Genomic DNA, 19,790 nt, shown 5'->3' with positions numbered 1-19,790 from the left:
TTCAAAGGTGAGCTTAATCCCTTTGTAATTTCTTTCTTAAAAAAGCAATGGGACTTTGTCGGAGTTCGCATCACCAAGGTTGTTCTTTACTGTGTATTCATCCTATTTAGTTTTCTCTCCTTAGGCTTTCTGTCAAAAAACTTTTGTAAAGAAAAAAACACTGGAACCCATTTTGTTACTTGTGATGTCAATGAATTGCCTCTCCCTCCAAATCCTTCTTGTAATTTTTTAACAGCATCTCTGAGGTCATGCCAGTGTTCATTGCATAGGACACTCACCTGTTGCAAGATACCTTAGTCTGATTTTAGGTAGGATGTTTGCTGGCCAGTCTGATCTTTTTCTCTACAAGCATCCACTGAACATTATTGCAGATATGCTCGTATTACACACTGTTCTAGGGATATAACCGAAAGAATATTTGCATGGACATGACGGGCCTGTTTGGTTGTTTTCCAAATCTGTCAGTTTTAGAAACTGTATCACCCCTGCCTGCGATCATTATGTTTCTGTCAGACAATCCAAAAAGTATCCTACTCCATCTTGCCCATCAGAAAATATCCTTTATATTATTATGCAGGGTAAGAACTGTATTTGTTTCACTTCCAAGAGTGGAAATCTGGTATTATGGATACCTTTGAGAGAAAATAATTTTCCTGCCACTGTCTTATGAAGATGCTCATAATTACAGATTGCAAATCAGCAGCTTTTTCAATGACATGATGGCCCTGTAAGACAGTATGTGTCTGTTACTCAAAGATAAGTAATTTTATCTTTGCTTAAAAATGAACTGCTGAATAGAAATTAGGAAGATGCTATTTTACTAATAAAACTAAAATTTTACACTATGAGTGACAGGACTGGTTTTGGAATGTCTGTTTATGGCCTTGCCGTTGTGTGTATATTTACAGGAAGAATAGTGTGTAATTCCCTCTTAACAGTCTCTGGATTCAATTGCAAGCGAAATGGGTGCTTGAATTTCGCTTACGTAATGAATAGCTCCCAGTGAAAATGAGCATTTTGAAATAAAATCTCAGTTGTAAAACTCCATAAAATCACTGTACCTTACTCTAATTTTATGAATTCCTTTACTTCAGGATTCATCCCTTAGTATTTTCGTCTTTCAGGGTTTTTTCTACTTTTATGGGTGGTTTTTCCTTTTTTTTGATGTGGCCTCTAACAGATTCTCGATCTTTTACTTTTACCCCTTTATCATCCATGCCCTGCTTCTAGAGATTCCAGGGCCGTGTGGTTTTCTGATACCAGGTAAGGTTATAAGTAATCTGGAATGGCTGATCTGAATAAGAACGGACCTTCTGCCCTTCCTTTTGTGTACCTCAAGCAGACTTCTTTCCTAAGACATGCATGTTTACTGTCTGTTTTCCCCTTTGATGTATTCACAGCTGACTCTTCACGATATATCATTTAATATATTGTATGAACAATTTTGTTATTTTAAAAGCCTGGGCTTGAGGAAATGATTGTTTCCACTACATCAAACTAAAATCATTGATCTCATTAGCAGCTTTAGTATAGGTGAATCAGTGTAGGTACTGATTGTGAGGCCATATGCAAGACAGAATATGAGTCATGAAATGTCAGAGCTCAAAAGTTTTCCTCATAACAGGTTTCTCTAGAAGCTGGTTTTGAGAGAGTTTGTGTCGTGTTTTTCTTCCAAAATGTTAGATATCTACGTGTGTTTGTATGTTTGTCAATAAAATGTCATTAGTTTTTCTCTGTTTACAAAAGAATACTGCTTTTTTTATCTTTTATGTTACGGATTTCTTTCCAGTTATGGCTTATTCAAGAATATACATATCTACAATATGCAAAACTAAACAATAGGTTACGAACTCAATTCTTTCTTGTATGCAAGTCTTTTAACACATGCAAGCAGAAAAAGGAAAGGAATGGTACAGTGCAAATGAAAATAGGTTCCAGAACTGCCTTTCCATTAGACTTCAGTAAAAGTGTCTGAAACGTTTCCATTCTTTGATCTTACAACTGAAGAATGATAAATCAAAATATTAGTTTTTGTTGGCTACTACAAATATAATAGTTACAGCATAAAAGCAGATACAGTGTTGTTTACTATCTTGTTGAGACTTAGGTTCCCATTTTCTGGCTCTGGTTTGGAAATGAAATTTAGATTGCTAATCTGGTAGGGAAAATAACCTTAGTTACTGAATGTTTTTTAATTCATGCCAGATAAATAGCATGTTATTGCATGAGAAGTAGAAAAGAGGATACGATGTTCAGAATATCAGTTGAGGCAAGAAAGCAAAGACTTCCAGGCTTCAGCAAAGTGTTATTTTTTTTTTTTTCTTTTTTTTAAATATGTGCCTATTTTCACAGAGCCTCTTAATGTACTCTAGCAATAATCAGCAATAGTTTGGAGTACACAGGCAGGACTTTCTAGATGTTGCTTCTGCTGTGTTTGTTTCAGTTCTTCTACCTCTGCTGTTTGCTGGTCTAACAGAAACTTTAATCAGGTATAGATTTCTCTTTCAAAATAATGGAATGAAAGCAAGAATAGTCAATGATCCGTATAGATTGTGGCTATGCCAATAAGCATCTTATCACAGATCACTGTGTTCCTCCCTTTGGATTTGTCTGCAAGCTTTGACACAGAAGGATACCAACAACTGCAGATTTAAAAGAAACAATTTTTAAAAAGTCAAGCTCTCCATATCTAACAGCCCCTACTGAATCCTTATAATCAAGTCTTCTTTCCATGCCAGCTCCTTTACAATGACTTATCTGAGATTAGTTTTGCAAAGAAAAAGAAAGTAAGTTACGGAATCTAAGTTTAAAAAAACCCAAAACTCCCTATCTCAGTAAAAATGTCCTGTTAGCTTGGAAGACTTTGCAGTCTGGCTCATTTTGAACAAAGCTTGTTATGGAGCAATCAGACAGTTCCACCAGGCTCAGGAGTTTGGGGTTTGCATTTAATTAGAAGAAATCACAGATTATACCTTAAAAAATATAAATCACCTGTGGATAACTGAAGGAGTTTTTTCCATAGGTGAAATCCAAAATCAAGCTGGAGGCAATATGTCATCAGACACTAGATCTGGAGATAGTAGAGAATGCATATTCATTCTCCTAATAAGCATTTGGCCAAGTCACCCATTTTCTGTTACAGTAATCAAACATTTTTCTGTCACAAAGTATATGAAAATTAATCACATTTATACACAGGTGATTTCTAATTTTTAACAAATAACAAGTGATTTCTTGGGTTGCTTGAAAAAAAAAATTAGAAATTGATGGTTCTTAACTTGAAAATTCACCATGAAAAGCCTTTATTAAAATTGTAAAACAACAGGAAAATAAATAAGCATATAAAATAGTTATATAATAGGGATAAGATATACGTAGGCCAAAGCTCTAAGTCTGGCTTCTGCAACATCAGATTTTGTCAATATTCATTTCTGAATTCTGTCATTATAATCATTAATATAAGAAACTGGACTGCAAGCATGGATTGCAGCCCTCATTTACATATAGATTCATGGTACAGTCTGCATTATCTCTGGGCTCAACTAATGCAGTAACGCACAGAGCTGTGGCTGACTCCATAAGGGAGCAAAGCACAATACAGAGATATTTACAGTGAGATAACTTGGACAATGCAATTTCATTACCATTCACAGATGTTCAACCAATTTACAGGTCCATTTTACTGGTTCGTTTTACCATCTCTGTGATCCTGCAGATAAAAAATAAATTAAACAAAAACACATTAAAAATAGCATTCTCAGTTAACACCATCAAGGGCAGGATTGCAAACTTAGCACTTCTTCTCATAGGCAATTTTTACCCCCTATGGAGACAAAAGATGAAACTGTATTCTTCATTTTGTTAATACAAAGGGAAAGTCGTTATCATTGATCAGAACTGGACAGATTTCAGAGAATGAGGATATGGAAATCACTTTGGGGTTAGTTTTTTTGTTGTGGATTTAAAAAAAAAAAAAAAAAAAAGTGATGATTAAACCAAAAATCCAAATGGTCTTGTCAAAAGAATCAAGGAGAGTCAAGCATTCCATTCATACAGAAACACCACAAAGTCTAGAATATAAATTTCATTTTAAAATTTAAAGCAACATGGAAGATGTATCCTGTCAAATATAAAGTAATAGTTGTTTGTTTCTGACTATCCAATTTGTATTTTTAAGGGCCTGTGGATGTTAATATTCTTGCTAAGTGTAACCCTTGTTTATCAAATCCATGTAAAAATGATGGAACCTGCAACAATGATCCAGTCGACTTCTATAGATGCACTTGCCCATATGGTTTCAAGGTAGGTACTGAACGAAGAGCAAAAGCTTATTGAAAGGCAAGCTTCTCCTAAACAACCGTTAAGTTTTATTTGGCTCCTTTCCACTACTTTTTTATTTTATTATTAAATTATAATTGTTGTTCCCTGTGTAGGGTCAAGACTGTGATATTCCCATCCATGCTTGCATTAGTAACCCATGCCACCATGGCGGAACTTGTCATCTGAAAGAAGGAGAAAAAGATGGTTTCTGGTAGGTTGTTTTTAATTGTAACAGTGGGATGGAAAACTACTGAGTTTTATATGCGAATAGATTTTGGTGTTAAATTTTGCATTCTCTGTGTTTGCTGGTAAGAGCACTGCAAAGGCAGATTTTCAGTGCTTCTGAAGTTTTCAGAACATGTTGCCATCCTTGGAAAGCTTCTAAAGCTTTGAAACTGTTAAAGACAATAACAAATGATTGTGATTAGTTGAGGCATATCAGGTCAAGACAACATAGTATTGACTCCATTATGCTAATTAATAGCTAGCTAGATCCCTGCTGAAAAAATCTCACAATTCATCTGTTGTCGTGTGTATTACTTCAACAGACAGCATGTAAACGATAAAATGTAAATCCCAATGAAACAGAAAATTAATGATTCATTTGAAACTCACTATGCAGCAGATAAACATGCTGTGAGCATTTTTAATCTTGGGTTATTTAATCACACAGTACAATTACTCCAGATGTACTTCATGAATTATGAAATAAAGTTCTTTAGCATTCTTACGTGAAATTATTAGTCATTTAATAATCTACACCTCAAGCTTGTTAGAAGTGACACTTCAAAAAGATACTATTCATTATCTTGCAATTCATTATGACATTATTCTTATTTTTTAATCCAAATTCTGCCCAAAGATTGAATAGTTTTCTATTAAAAATTAAGTGTATACATCTTAATACTATGCCTCTAGAATTTAAAGTGACAGTCATGTCTCAGAACTTGACCTTTTTCATTTATTTCTTTTAAACACTACAGACTTAGAAAATCAAAGCAATTATCATGAAAGATGCAGAAATTATAGATAGTGCATATTACATGAAAATGTATGTGTAGTCATGTTTGAGTGATCTTTTACATTTAATATTTTGGTGTATTTGTTTTGTGTAAACATACTTAAAAGCAAAACAAATTACTGCTTTGAAGAGTTTTTGTTTATATATATTTTTGTTTTATACATATTAATAATAATTAATAAGAGGCTTTGTAAAAAATATACATGTGTTGTGCATTGAATGTTAAATATTGGTACATTTAATTGAATGATAGTGGAATACTACTTACTACTACTCCCTGATTCCATAGTCTTTTCCATGTGTTTAGCTTTAAAAAAACAAAGGAGTCACTTTCCATAAAAAAATATAATCTAATCTTGTAATATAAAGGTAGCACACTTTTCAGAAGGATTCCTCAGTGATTTAATTTAAGTTCCTTAAGCTAAAGATTAAGGCACGAATTTAGAAGTCTTTTTTTCTGTAATTTAAAATACATTTAAAAAAAATTTGGTAACTTTTATTATTTTTTTTTTTTACTTTATATCAGACATGTTCTTTATGGATAATGATTATTAATTATTGTACCTATTAATTGCAGATCTTCCTGTCTGGACTCCCCAGCTAAAATGTCCATGTGGTTAGTTTTGTCTTCTGTATTACAGGTGCACTTGTGCAGATGGATTTGAAGGTGAAAACTGTGAAATAAATGTTGATGACTGTGAGGACAATGACTGTGAAAATAATTCTACCTGTGTGGATGGAATTAATAACTATACTTGCCTTTGTCCACCTGAATATACAGGTAGGAGTATAAGAGAAAGTACAGGTAATTCAAGAATTCCTAGCAGAATAGTAATATTTTTGAGTTTGTAGGTGAATTAGTCTCTACAACTCTACAACTGTCTTAAAGCCAGGTTTCCCTCCATATTTTTCTCCTATGTGGTTTTTAGTCAAAAACAGACAATACTCGCTCATTAATTCCTCTGTTAGTTTTGATATTACAGTAATTTGATGTTTAAAAGATCATTCAAAATATGTCCCTCCCTAGTCTTCACCCAGACACTCAATGAAGAACCTCTGTAGCTAAAAAAGATTCTGCTTTTATCCTGTGTACGTTATGTTACTAACAGGGCAGAAAAGGATCTGTGACAGTAGGGAACTGAATTTGGCACCCCTGGATGCTTTCCCACCTGCCGTTAGAAACATTAATGCAGAGTGTGACGCTTTCTGTTCTAGCACAGGAAAAAGAAAGAAAAGGGGTAAAAAAACCCCACAACTCATTAGTGTCTAATTATTTCTTTCTATCAGTTGAGATCCAGGTCAAAGCATTCCCCTCTTTTTGAGACAGAGGGTCTCTTGCTTGCTGTCATCATCTCTGTGGGAATGTAATGTAGTTAGAACAGCAACACTGGAGCATAAGTAGGATCTATTTTTTACATTGATCTGTTTTATAGTTTTTCTAATGAGACATCTATTTTCTGTCAGTTAGTCTACCACTAGGAGAACACAGAGCTTAATTTCACAAAACTATGATTTGAAATGCTTATAAATGCAAAATCCACCATAAGTTGGGAATTAACTCTACTCAGTCATCCTATATCTTTACATTAATCAATCAAATTTGAATTCTGGAAAACTGGGAGGAGAAGTGAACTCATTAACCAATTTCATTTATTGAAAACACAGCCAACTCCTTTTTAATCCAAGATATTTCCATCGGTAGTTCTACAGGCTATTGGATTGCTCACATGTTTTAGGGTATTCAAATTTAAAGTCAATATTTAAATCTTGGAAACCCACAGTGAGTGAAGATGACTGAATGCAAGTATAAGAAATATAACTTCATAATATAATACGTGTATTCATCCAGTACTTACGCTGGGTAAATGTGTGGCAGAAATTTCTCCATACAGAATAAGCTACAATACCTATAGCAATACAAGTTGAAAGTACAAGTGACCAGAATAAGGTATTTAATAATCAGTTGATAGTCCACATCTGGAAGAACAGACATACTTTCTGCTTAGGAAAAATACTGTTTTGCCAGGTACTGATACCTTAATACCCAAGAGCAAATGAAAGTTCAAGCCTTAGAAACAAATAACAGCTAACAGCATCAATAAGTAGAGACAGTGTTTGCTATTTCCCCTATAATTAATATTTCAGGTATATGTGAATCAAGCTTCAGCTCCCCTGGGATCAATTACTATCTGCTTTAAAAATGGGATCAGATATTCTAGTGTGTAGGCTAAAAGAAATAAAACTGAAATTACATCAGTCCAGTATTCCTGTTCAGTGGCTTCATGCTAAGAGGTTTCATTTATCTATTGGGTAGTAGACCCTTCAGCTGCAAATACATTCCTCCTCTGCAGCTTTGCAGGTGTTTTTTACCTGTGTCATTCATGTCTTCATTTTAAACATTGCTCTAGGTGCATTTAATTGCTAAGAGTCAATAGCTTTCTGTATTCACAGTACGCCATAGGAAGTACTGTTCTGTATTAAATATCTGTGGAGTGGATACAAAGGCTTGTTTATAAGTGCTAGCCTGCCTAAAACTTTGATTAAGTGTGCCTGTTGCATTTCTGTAGTATTGTAATTGAAATGTACATTTTAATTTACAATTGAAACAGCAATTACAGCATTTCTGTATGCATCAATATGGTTAGAGCAAAAAGGAGAGAACAAACAATGCTAATGTTGTTGATGTTTCTATTGTAGGTGTGCTTTAGTTTATACAAGAAAGTGTGTTTTTTATATTTAATTCATAGTTGTGCATAATTCTGAAAGGAAAATACAATCAGTTTACATGGCAAGTGTTTTTGTTTGCTAACTGTAATTCTTTCAGGAAAAGAGCTTTGCTTTTACAGACACAATGCCTACTCATAATCACTACTGAAGTCAGTAGGTCATGTGAGTAGGTGAGAATCTTCTCACCAGCTCTAAAATAAATCAAAACAATCTACTTGTAATCAATAAGTTCAGCTGTTTTGTTTTTCAAAAAATATTGAGAATTTACACTATCTCATCTGATTTTTGTCAACACCTTATCAAAAACAAAGACACATGTATTTTTTTTAACATACAACGTTAGAGCCTCAACTCATTTTATAGATAGGTCTGGCAAAAATTGAAGCGAAAGTTCAGGTTTTTCATTCCACAGGATACAGTACAGAATTCTATAATATACTATCTATCTGACAAAGCATCTGAGGATAGGACACAATTTGTGAGACCCTAAGTCATTTTTGAGATTAATTGAAAGGAGAAGATATAAAACGTTGAGCTAGGCAAGGGGTCTTCACATCTGTCATCCTTGATATCGCGTAATAATTAAATAACCTTCAGTGCTAAGAATTAGACTGACAGTAGTCTGGACACATCAGGATCTAGAAATGGTAGTGTTCAGAATATAATCTTACAGTTGCCTCAAGTGTGTATGAGGTACCAAATTATTTATAGGATTTATTTATTTTTTCCCGCTCTGGCCTATAGCCTGATTTGGAAGATAAATAACAGAATCCCCGTCCAGTACGGATACAGTGATTTTTCATGAGGAACTTTGTAACATATGGATTTTGGTATCTGTTTTAACAGGTTAAAATCGGATATGCATGTTGCTAATGTGGTTTTTTTTATGACAGGTATTTTTCGCTATATGAGTTCATGTACTAGCTGGGCAAAAGTAGGTTAATAGTGAGGAAAACAGGCTATATATTCGTAGATGAAAGTATTTTTAAATTCAGAGATACTTATTTCTAGTTCAGAAAGTCCCTGAACTGTAAGTTGCTGGAGATTGAGGCAGTATACATACCAGGAAAATACCACTGTAGGCTTGTCCTGTTCTCTTTTAATTCTGTTGGCAATACTTCGAATTGTCTGTGTTCAAGATGTCACAGCATATATGTACTGAATGTGGAAGTGCACCGGCCCAGGATACTTTTCTGGGTGAATGGTTATCTACAAATATGCTTTACGTTTCGGCAGCACAGTATAATGAAGAAGTCAGCTGAAACCTGCTGGTATAAAACGCAAATCATTCTTCTGTAAAGCTTTATCTTCAGGTGGAGGGCTCGTTAGAACTCAAATTAACTCTGAAAATACATACAAAACCTAAATAAAATGTTGTAAAGAATGGTGCAGTGTAAAAACAGTCACATTCTGACTTTTCTATACAATCCCTTGAGAACTGATACTTCTCATGTATGTAGTCTTGATTTTAAAAAACAAAGAATTAAAAAAGCTTATGATGTTGTTACTTAAGAATCAGGAATCCATTTCTCTGTAGCTCAGTTAAGTTTTAGAAATACATCCACAGTTACAGGTGGAAAGGCATAGAATGGTATTCGTACTATACTATGAGCTTTCTTAAGATCATAGACTGTAACTAAAACACAGTAAGCAAATGAAATCAGTGAACACTCAGGGTGTCTGATGAAACCCTGAGAAATAAAAGCATTTTAAATACCTCACTATGTCCTGCACTCTTTAACCTCACTATTCTTTTAACATTACCATCTCCTTTATTTTAAGCTCAGTCTAGTAAACTTCAGGTCATTTTATGTACATTCTATAGATTACAAATCATTTCTCTTACTCATTATCATCAGTCATTAGATCACAAATCTAACTGATCCAGAAGTAAAACCTTTCTTATGCCACCGGTGGCATGTACTTCTTACCTTTTCTGTTTGTTTTGCTCTGCTGTAGGTGAGACACTGAAGCTTGCTTCATTTTGCTATACCAACCCCCCTGCTGCTATAGTTGTGCATTAGCTTAATGTGCTATGCTGTTGTATTACAATGTAAAAAGTCTCTTGTCTCTTCTGTCTTTGTCACTGCAAGCTGCTAATCTGAATGAAGTGGAAAAAGGTCAGTTGTCTTTTAAGCCTATTTTCACTTACTTTGGTTTCTCACTTTCCTTTCCTTAAAGGTGCATGGATTTCAGTTCTTACAAATGATCAAATAAATCGTATATAGATATGAGTTAGAAAGCTCACAGCAAATCTTCAAATTAGGCACTTGGCTCTTGCTGTGATTACATGTCAGAAGAATGTTGTTGAAGATGCAGATCACTGTGCAGGAGTACTTTAATACTAGTTTCATTGTCTTTTTTTTTTTTTTTTTTTTTTTTGAGATGTATTAAAAAGTTGTGCAGCCACTGATAGGACTAACAAAAAAGTTTACGTGGTGATCTTCTCAAATCTTTATTCTCATCACCTTAAAGACATACCTTGGTTCCATTCTAATGTATTCTATGTTTTATAGCACTGTTTTGCCTTCATTTCTTCGTTAGATTATGGTACTAGAAAATATGCTGGAGTATAAAATGGCAATCTTACTCATCATTTCTCTGGCCTTTTCTTGCTGTAAATATCTAAAGAAACTGAAATAACTACATTAAACTGAGGCTGTGGTACAAGAAAGGTAATAGTGGAGAGATTTATGACACTAACTTTGGGTGTTCCTGATTTTTACATTTTTTTTAAGTTTCTGCCTAAAAACTATCTCACTAATGGAGATAAACTATCTTCTATACAGTCTGATCGCCTAGGCAATCTGATAGCTAACATAGGCAGTGACAACGTATTTATGAAGTTAAATATTTGGTTTTAAAAGCAAATGAATCATCTTGTAGTGTATTTGCCATTAATTTAATTTGATAATTATATTGTGCCATCTATAAAGCAATATGATATTTCACTAGTAATAATTTACTGTGAGGGTGGTGAGGCACTGGCACGGGTTGCCCAGAGAAGCTGTGGGTGCCCCATCCCTGGAAGTGTTCAAGGCCAGGCTGGATGGGGCTTTGAGCAACCTGGTCTAGTGGAAGGTGTCCCTGCCCATGGGAGGGGGGTTGGAACTAGATGATCTTTAAGGTCCCTTCCAAACCAAACATTTTATGATTCCATAAAAATATGTTCATTATCCATGAAATAACATGTTGAGTAAGGCTTCGGTTGTGCTATCTATGTTGATTAATTTAGGTATCTGATGAATAATTCTTATAGCTTAAACTCAGAGCCTAAATTCCCTCTGTAACTGATGGAGAGAACAAGACATTTCCAGAAAATTATTCCATCCAAAGGTGTTTCGTGCTTATGTGGTATTCTGTTTGGACATGTTGCCATATTTACATTTTACTATTACTTATCTGGACAGCAAAGATAGCCTCCTGATTTTCTTTGCCCTTTTCACTTCCTAAGTTATTTTTTCTACATTGTTGTGTTACTATCCCAGTATGAAACTGGTTGATTTTATAAAGAGTAATTGTCTATAGAAAAACTAGGAAAAGTACAAGCCTAGTATAAATAAAGATAGATAAAAGTTGAGTTCTTTGTTATTCTTGGTTTTAATCTAAAAAAAAAACCAAACAAAAAAAAAACAAACAAAAAAAACCAAACCAAAAACCCCCACAACCAAACCAACCCCCAAACCAAGCAGATTACAGTAACTAGTTTGAAATCTGTGATTCATGGATAAAATGCTGCTTTGTCACTGGTTTCTAGTAGCGTAAATGAAAGTATTTTAGGTTTTACTTCCAAAAATTAAAAGAAAAACTTAATTTCTCTGTTCATGAAAAACAGTTTTTCAAATGGAATATAAAGGGTAGATGCTACTATGAAGAAACTCAAGTCTGCATTTCAAGTTGAAGCAGCTGTTACCTGTGTATAATTAGTCTTGCTGATAGTTTAAATATCTCTAAATGTGATTAAAGGAAGAAAGGCAATGAATCCTAAACAGAGCTATAGTGACTGTAAATGTATTATACAAGTGTGAACTATAATATATTAAAATTACTGATTATATCAAGAACAAATTCCTCACAAACAAATTACCCAGGGGATGTGAAATAAGTTCAGCACCAAAATTAAGCAGATGTGTATGTGATACATACTTGTATTAGCTTGCCAGCTGAACAGTAAAGTTAATAATGGTCTCTATGTCACTTGAAGGATCAGTCAATTTCATCATGCCAGATATCTTTTGAACTGTGATAGTAGTAGTAGGGGGGGGGAAAGGAGGGGGGGAGGGGGGCATAGTTTAAGTAATTATCTCAGTTTAGGCAAGCCATAGACAGACAGATATAGATTTTAATTTTTTTTATGTGTTTCAAAACATTACTACATGGCTGCCCTGATACTCCAAGAAAGGAGTTGAGTTACTTTCAATTCTTAGTAATCAAGTAAGTTTGCCTAAAATTTAAGCATGCAACTAATCAAATGCAAATCATGTCATATCAAACTTGATTAAAAGTTTAATTATTTCATTAAATCAGGATCATAATCCTCATTCTTGTAAGACCTACACGTAAGTGTTACAGCTTCTTAGAACAAAGAGATACTTTTGCCACTCTTGCTTTTCATCACTCATTGTAAAACTTTGTTTCATCTAGCTTAATATACTTCAAATGACTAATCTATATTAGAAGTTCAACTTTAAAAGTAATTTTAATGCATTTTCATAAAGGGAGAATATACGTGGCACCCTTGGCAAGCTGAGCTACCTGCTACTAGTTTGATCACTGCCATTACTGATTCTGGTCTATTTCTTATCTTTTGTTTTCCTTAATTGTCTTAAAACTTACCTGCCTTAAAGTTACTATTTCTTTGTTGTTGTCAAATAGCAGGTGTAAAACCACAAGAAATGTTAAACTAAATAAGCCCCATCTTACACTGAAATCCACAGTGCGTGGGATAGATGAACAGAGTTAAGGAATGGTGAAAGATAGAAGCAGTCCATCCATGAATCAGATATGGAGTTTGACTTTAATATCAAATTCCAAAAAAATGTTGAGGTTTGTGGTTATAAGCTGCATCCTACTATGACTATGAACTTTTTTTGATTGTTGGAAACTTTGTCCCTTATGTAGTAGATATTTTTATTTCTCTTTTCTGAATAATAACCTCAAGACTTTAAATAATTGATGTTGTCTACTGTTCATCAAAATCAAGACATCATAAAAATGCAGCCTTTTTCTGTATATGTTTGTTAAATGGCAGACATTTTCCAACCCCTCCTACACTCTACTGGCTCTTTGAGTCAGAAGTAATTAAACAGAGACCTCTAGTCAAAGAATCAGATAATAACACCTAATTGATAAAACATAAATACTGCAGAAGTTGACTCACAATATAGCGCAATCAAGCTCAGAAGCTGGAAAGGACATATATGTACACATATAAAATCCTGCTATTCTAGCAATTACCAGTAAGCCTATAATATGTATCTGTTATTTTAAGTTTGGAACAGTTAATATGTCAAACAAGTAAACACATGATTTTTATAATTAAAACTGACCATTCTTTCCTTTGCATTCTGTCTCTAATTTTTATTCCAGTATCATACTCAGTTTTGCTAATACGCTAGTGATTTTAAGCTTGTTTCTTCAGTAAGGTTGCCTGTAATTAGCAATGTGACATTATATTCAAAAGCCCATGTCCAGTTGTGTTGAAGCTCTCCTCTTCATTCAGAAATATAGTGGCTGACATAGTTTTATTTGACTGTATTTTGAATTTATTGCCCAAATATTCAAAATAACAATGATGTAAATCCTTTTTCACTTCATTGCATTGTTTCTCATTATTTGTTGTAGTACGTGTATTTATCTATTGGAAAATCCAGAGTTAAGGGTCTGTTCAGCCTTGAGAAAAGAAGGCATAGGGGACACCTTATCACCATGTTCCAGTATTTTATAAGGGTGGCTACAAAGAAAATAGAGATTCCATTTTTACAAGGAGTCACATGGAAAAGATGAGTGGTAATGGGTACAAGTTACTGCTGGGGAGATTCCAATTGGACAGAAGAGGAAAAATTTTCACAATGAGAACAATCAGACGCTGGAATAATCTCCCCAGGGAAGTGGTAGATTCCCCAATATTGGACACTTTTAAGATTCAGCTGGACAGTGCTGCACCATCTTGTCGAGACCATCCTTTTGCCAAGAAAGGTTGGACCTGATGATCCTTGAGGTCCCTTCCAACCTGGTATTCTATGATTATGCAATTAAGTTATCCTGTGATTTATAATCTCATCAAGTCGTAAGAGTGAGTTAACATACACAGAGGAAACACAAACTGACCTGTCAATCTAGCAAATTTACACCTTTGGTTGGTTAATCAAGGATTACACACAATTCATCATCAGTATTTAATAGTGTTGTGCTGTTTGTCTGCATCATCCTCTATATCTACCTGCAAAGTGTCAGTATATAGTCCAGTCTTGACCTTGGAGGGTTGTGCTCATTTGGACTGTGCTGACCATGCAGAGTTCCACTGGCTGCAGTGCTACTCCATACCAAAATCTGGATTCCCTAGATTACTTAAGCAAGACGTCTTATGAAAAGTTATTGCTGGTTCTAATTAAACTTCGGAAGATTTTCTTAGGATTTTTGACACTTTATCAACTGCTTATTTTTAAACAAACTGGTCTGTTGCTTATTTTCCTACATACAAAAATGTTCCCATCTTTCAAAACCATAATTACTTAGCAAAGCTCTTGCAGAAGACTCAGTTACAATATTATTAGATGAATAAAAGAATGTACACACACATCGGTGTCAAGCTTCCTTGAATTGAGACATTTTGTTTCACAATCTTTTTTCATTATTTTGAAGTATGCTTTGTGAAAGATTGTATTATATGTCCCAAATCAGGGAACTCTCTAAGATTTCCTTCCAGTAAAGCCAAGGAGCCTAACTTGGTAAATCTGATATTTCCTTCAATGCGTGTTGCACTTTCATCACTATCTTTTCATTTTGACAAAATTAGTTTCTCCCCTTCACCTTGTCTCAGATAAACTCTGAATAACACGTTGGTTATTCAGTACTCTAAAAGAGATGTTGCTTTACCAGGAAAACTATTCTTCATTGGTTCAGATTCCATGTGACATACTTTTATTTACTTTTCTAGTAACTTTTTTCACAAACAGTTAGATTTTGGTGATGGGAACACTCCATTCAGAATATAAATCTGTTAACAGTACCAATTAAGACCTTGTACTTGGGTTATTTTGGTTTCTTCTTCTTCTAGGATTTACAATTTCGTTCAGAAATTCAGTGTCTGATGTACATATTTTGTATTCCAACTTGATTTTTTCTTGTTTTTCTTTTTACTGATTCTGTGTGCAAGTCTGTCATGAATTGCTACTCCTTATAACAAAATTTTATATTTTATATAAAACTGACTTATTTGTTCATAGGGTTTTTTGCATTATAATTACACTACATGGACTGCCATGTTTACCAGGTCCTTTCCTTGATTCCTGTTTCCTTCCCTAGACTAGTTGCTAACAGACTGTTTACCGGAAAGCTCCCTCCAGTGATATGATTCTAACTTATTTGACAGTGCATATAATTCGCAAATGCAAGGGGAAAGTTTCCTTCCTTTTATGCTGTCACAGCACAGAAAGTACTGTCTTTTAAAGACAGGTGGGATTTTGAATCATTGTTTCTCTTCTTTTTCAGTCTGTGCACTTTTCTACAGAGTACTTAGATCAAAGTCTGGCCATAATCTCAAAAATACCTCATGATGTTTGCAAGTCTTTTAGCTGCAGTAGGCCTGGTAACATTGTAACATTGATCTTATGATTTGAAGTGGACATTTTTCAAAACTGTAAGCCTGTTTCAAACTTAAACTTCCAGTTGACCCTCAGTCTCTGTTCACAATTCATAGCTATGACTTGGAAATTAAGACTTTTTATGTGCCTTTCATGAGGTGATACAGCTTTCAGTGTAGTTCAGAAGATATCAGGGCTATCAACCTATGACTACAAAAATGCATGGTACTCTAACTAAGAAATCCTGTATTTTATAAGTACCTGGATGGTGGGGAAAAAATAAATGTAAGATGGGCAGGATTAGACACTACTCAGTAAAGCTGTTTGCCACACAACAAATTTCAGAGTTTTGTGCTGGTAATAATCTAAGCCATGTCCCAATTACTACCCTGTAGCAAAATCAATGCCAGTTGAGTAAAGTTGACAGCAATAGTGAAATTGCTCCTATTATGCTAGTCCTAATTTGCCTTTTTCTAGGTATTTTGGGGGTTTTCAATGGAACTTTTAGTGAGACTCTATCTAGAGAGAGCAAACCTCCAGCCCTGCTTGAAAAACAGGCTCGATATGTCACTTTCAGATAGACTCTAATATACTGTTAGAATTAACGGTCTTGGGAATGTTTAGAGGTGGTTTTGTCCAAGTCTTTTAAATACTGAACAGCCATATTAGCATTATTTGTGATTGTTGTGTCATATATTTTGAAGTTCTGCATTTAATTTAATATAGAATATGTGCCATAATAAGATACTTCTACGTGTGTGTATATATATACATATGTGTAGGCACATCTATACATTTCTAAGCCATACGAATCTGTACAAACTAGGTTTAAAAAAAAAAAAAAACCAACAGTGATTTTTGCTTATTCCACTCCATGTTCCTGAAAATTTGGATTCTCTGTTCCCATATTTATATCTCACTCTTGAACATCGCTGGTCTTTAAACAGATTTCAGCTATTACAGCAAGTTCTGCAAAGTGACTAAATGCTATGTGAAGAATTACTACCTCTTATAGATGTATTTGTTTGAGCAAAACCCTTTGAAAAGAGAAAGGGATCTGGTTTTTGTTTGATATCTTGTGGGATGCAAAGAATCCCTGGTATTTCAGGATTCTTTGTGCACTGACCTAGTCATAACAGTTGCACATTTCCAGACTAATAAGTCCATTGAGAGTTTGAAGAGGCTTTGAGGATAGAATTAAAATCCTTTGTATTAGTCATCTTCAGTGGCCTGCATTTGATCTTCATTCAGTCACATTGGTACTGACAGTTTTCCTGAGGACTGTTAAGTAGCCTGTGCTTGAAGGCCATTTTCTTGTGTTAACTCAAAGCTTTATTTGGTTTTGTAGGGAAAATGCACTACTGGCAAATTGGTAATGTGCTATCAATTTTCTTTTTTTATTAGTTGTGTAGAAGTAGTCTGGATCTTTTGGATGGCTGCAAAGTACTTGTCTAGCTGGTTTTGGCTTCTCTCCTTTTTGAAGATGTAGAAGTTGCATGTCTTATCAGACTTAGCTTACATGTTTCAGATGTGTTTTTATCCAGCATAACCATCTCTGGCTGTAGTTCAGTTTTGCCTTTCTCTCTATCCTTGCTTTAATGTAGACTGTTCTCAAACTCTTTCAGTTTATTTGTCCATCATTTGAAATAAGTTCTACATGCCTTAAGATATAAGTCCTGGAAATAATGTCTCAGATCCTGGGTAGTCAGTTTTCATGTTCAGGACATGCAGTTTTAAACACTTGTATGTAAGTACACTTGCTGTGGAAAGGACAAATTTATCTGGAGGATCTGTTGAACCTGTAAAGCAAAACACCAGATAAATAGACTTTTAACCATCTACTGTTGCTTTCCATTTATTATGATGTGTAATTCTGTAATTTCAGAGAAGCCCATGCAGGCCACAAGACAGCTTCTGTGTTGTGCTACATACTTGGCAAGAAGCAGTGTAAAATGCAGAAACCTTATTACTTAATGACGGTAGTAGCTGATGAACTAATACATACACACACGTGTGTGTATTCTGGAAGATATCTTCATTCATATACTCTCCCCAAAATCTTCATCCCAATGTTGTTATCCTATACCTTTCTCCCTTTTTCCAGTCTACCTGTTCCTGATCCTACCCAAATTGTGTCACTAAATGGTCTGTCCTTCTTTCTCCATACCATATTACTGGTGGTTCTGTCATCCTCAGTACTGTGTTAACAGTCGCAAGAAAGAGGTGAAGCCATTATATGTTATTTTAACCTCAGGCTGTCCTCCAGCAGATACTGATTCTTCAGCTAACTACAATGCAGGACACTACCACACTCAGATAAGTAAAACTGAGGGACACCAAATATTGTGCCTCTTTGAAGGAAAGTTCAGCTTAAGCAGTGAAAGTATCATCTCCTTTCTTCATTATTTTGGTGTACAGTTCTCTTGGCTCACTAGCTTATGTTTTATTACTTGGCAAATGAAAGGGGTAACCCTTAATTTTTCCTTCCATAATTTTAGGGTCTGACAGACCTGTGAGTCCCTGAATTCAGCAGGCACAGGGTTTATACCTGTTGATTAGACATGTATTCTTCATATGGATGCTGGAATAAGTATAGCTATCTTACAAACCAGGGATAAATTTTGCAAGTGCACCATTTATGGTATCTTCTCATTAGTTAAACAGGGAACAAGACATTGCTGATCAGTTTTACACACCTGTAAGTGTTTCCCTGTCATAAAATTGTAAATAAAATAGTATTTTAACCATATTAAAATATTTTATAGACTATACAACCCATGCTGGAAATTAGAGCCGCTGCTTCTAGCAGGAGGGAGGGGTAGACATTTGACAGATACTTTTAGAGTCACTGCTTCTAGCAGCAGGGAAGAGTGGACATTTGACAGATGGGTTTTTTTCTTTTCACAGAACAGATTACAGATAATTTTGGTACATTAACAAATGCAAAAATTGGAGAGTCATATTTAAAAAAAAAGTAGAAAGCAAATTTTAGAGTTACTGGAATTGTATTGACATGCAGTGATATTAACAGGCTTTTTTCAGGTAATAAATTACTTACAGTGCAAATCTTTGCATTTCTGTGTGTAATGTGCTTAGAAATAAGTAAAAGAAAAGCATATTTATGCCTTGTGTATCCTGGTGAAAAGAGATTCAATCACTAGTGTTTTGCTATACAGCAGAGCTAGATAAATATTGTAAACAAAAAAGTATTTTTTTCACAAAATTATCATTTATATCCATGGACAGATGATTGAGATTGAACTATTTTTTTAAAAAGGAGTTATCAGAAAGATTAGTATTTATCATTATTATTTATGTAATCGTATTTATTTATTTGTGTTTATTATAAAGATAGTATTTATTATTATATCATGAAGTATGTATATTTCCGTGTTAACAAAAAAACTGAGTTACTTTTACACTAGAAATGGCTACTTTCAGATCAATGTGAGATTTTCATTGAATTGATAGCATACATTGTATTTCAGGTGAGCTCTGTGAGGAGAAACTAGACTTCTGTGCTCAAAACCTGAACCCTTGCCAGCATGACTCAAAGTGTATCTTGACACCCAAAGGATACAAGTAAGTCTAAAATATCCAGTCCAACTGGATCTAATTTTCTATTTTTTTTTCTCCTGCCTAACTGCTTTTCCTTTTGTTTTAGTGGAAGCAAGTTCTATTTTCAAAATAATAATTTCAGTTATTACTAAGCATTACAGCAGAATAGGCCATTATTTTCATGTAGGTCTACATTATTATCTTAAATATGTTTTACTGGATTTTACTGATCCTTAACAGTTCTAATTCCAGTCAGATTTTAAATAGGAATGCAGAGTAGAGCAGTTAGTCTTTGTGACAGTCTATACAAAACCCTTTTAGTAGCTTGGACAGTAGGAAGATAATTGCATTTAATTGAA

The 19,790-nt window shown here is 34.4% G+C and overlaps 1 protein-coding gene across 18 annotated transcripts in view; it reads left to right on the top strand.

The window, feature by feature from the left end:
• Positions 1–19,790, top strand: part of SLIT2 (slit guidance ligand 2) — a 266,529-nt gene that overhangs the window by 223,760 nt on the left and 22,979 nt on the right. For 8 of the 18 annotated variants that reach the window (XM_055700673.1, XM_055700671.1, XM_055700664.1 and 5 more), the window contains 6 exons: positions 1,231–1,263; positions 4,178–4,302; positions 4,434–4,531; positions 5,983–6,122; positions 10,162–10,188; positions 19,362–19,455. In XM_055700673.1, the coding sequence (XP_055556648.1) occupies positions 1,231–1,263; positions 4,178–4,302; positions 4,434–4,531; positions 5,983–6,122; positions 10,162–10,188; positions 19,362–19,455 (517 nt within the window). Of the gene's footprint in view, positions 1–1,230; positions 1,264–4,177; positions 4,303–4,433; positions 4,532–5,982; positions 6,123–10,161; positions 10,189–17,758; positions 19,456–19,790 lie in introns of all 18 variants that reach the window. The other 10 variants (XM_055700675.1, XM_055700672.1, XM_055700674.1 and 7 more) reach the window with 4 other exon arrangements.

The sequence above is a fragment of the Falco cherrug genome, chromosome 1 (assembly GCF_023634085.1).
Source record: "Falco cherrug isolate bFalChe1 chromosome 1, bFalChe1.pri, whole genome shotgun sequence".
NCBI lineage: Eukaryota > Metazoa > Chordata > Aves > Falconiformes > Falconidae > Falco > Falco cherrug.
Note: the sequence above shows the minus strand (reverse complement) of the source record. Positions and strands in the feature narration are given on the sequence as shown.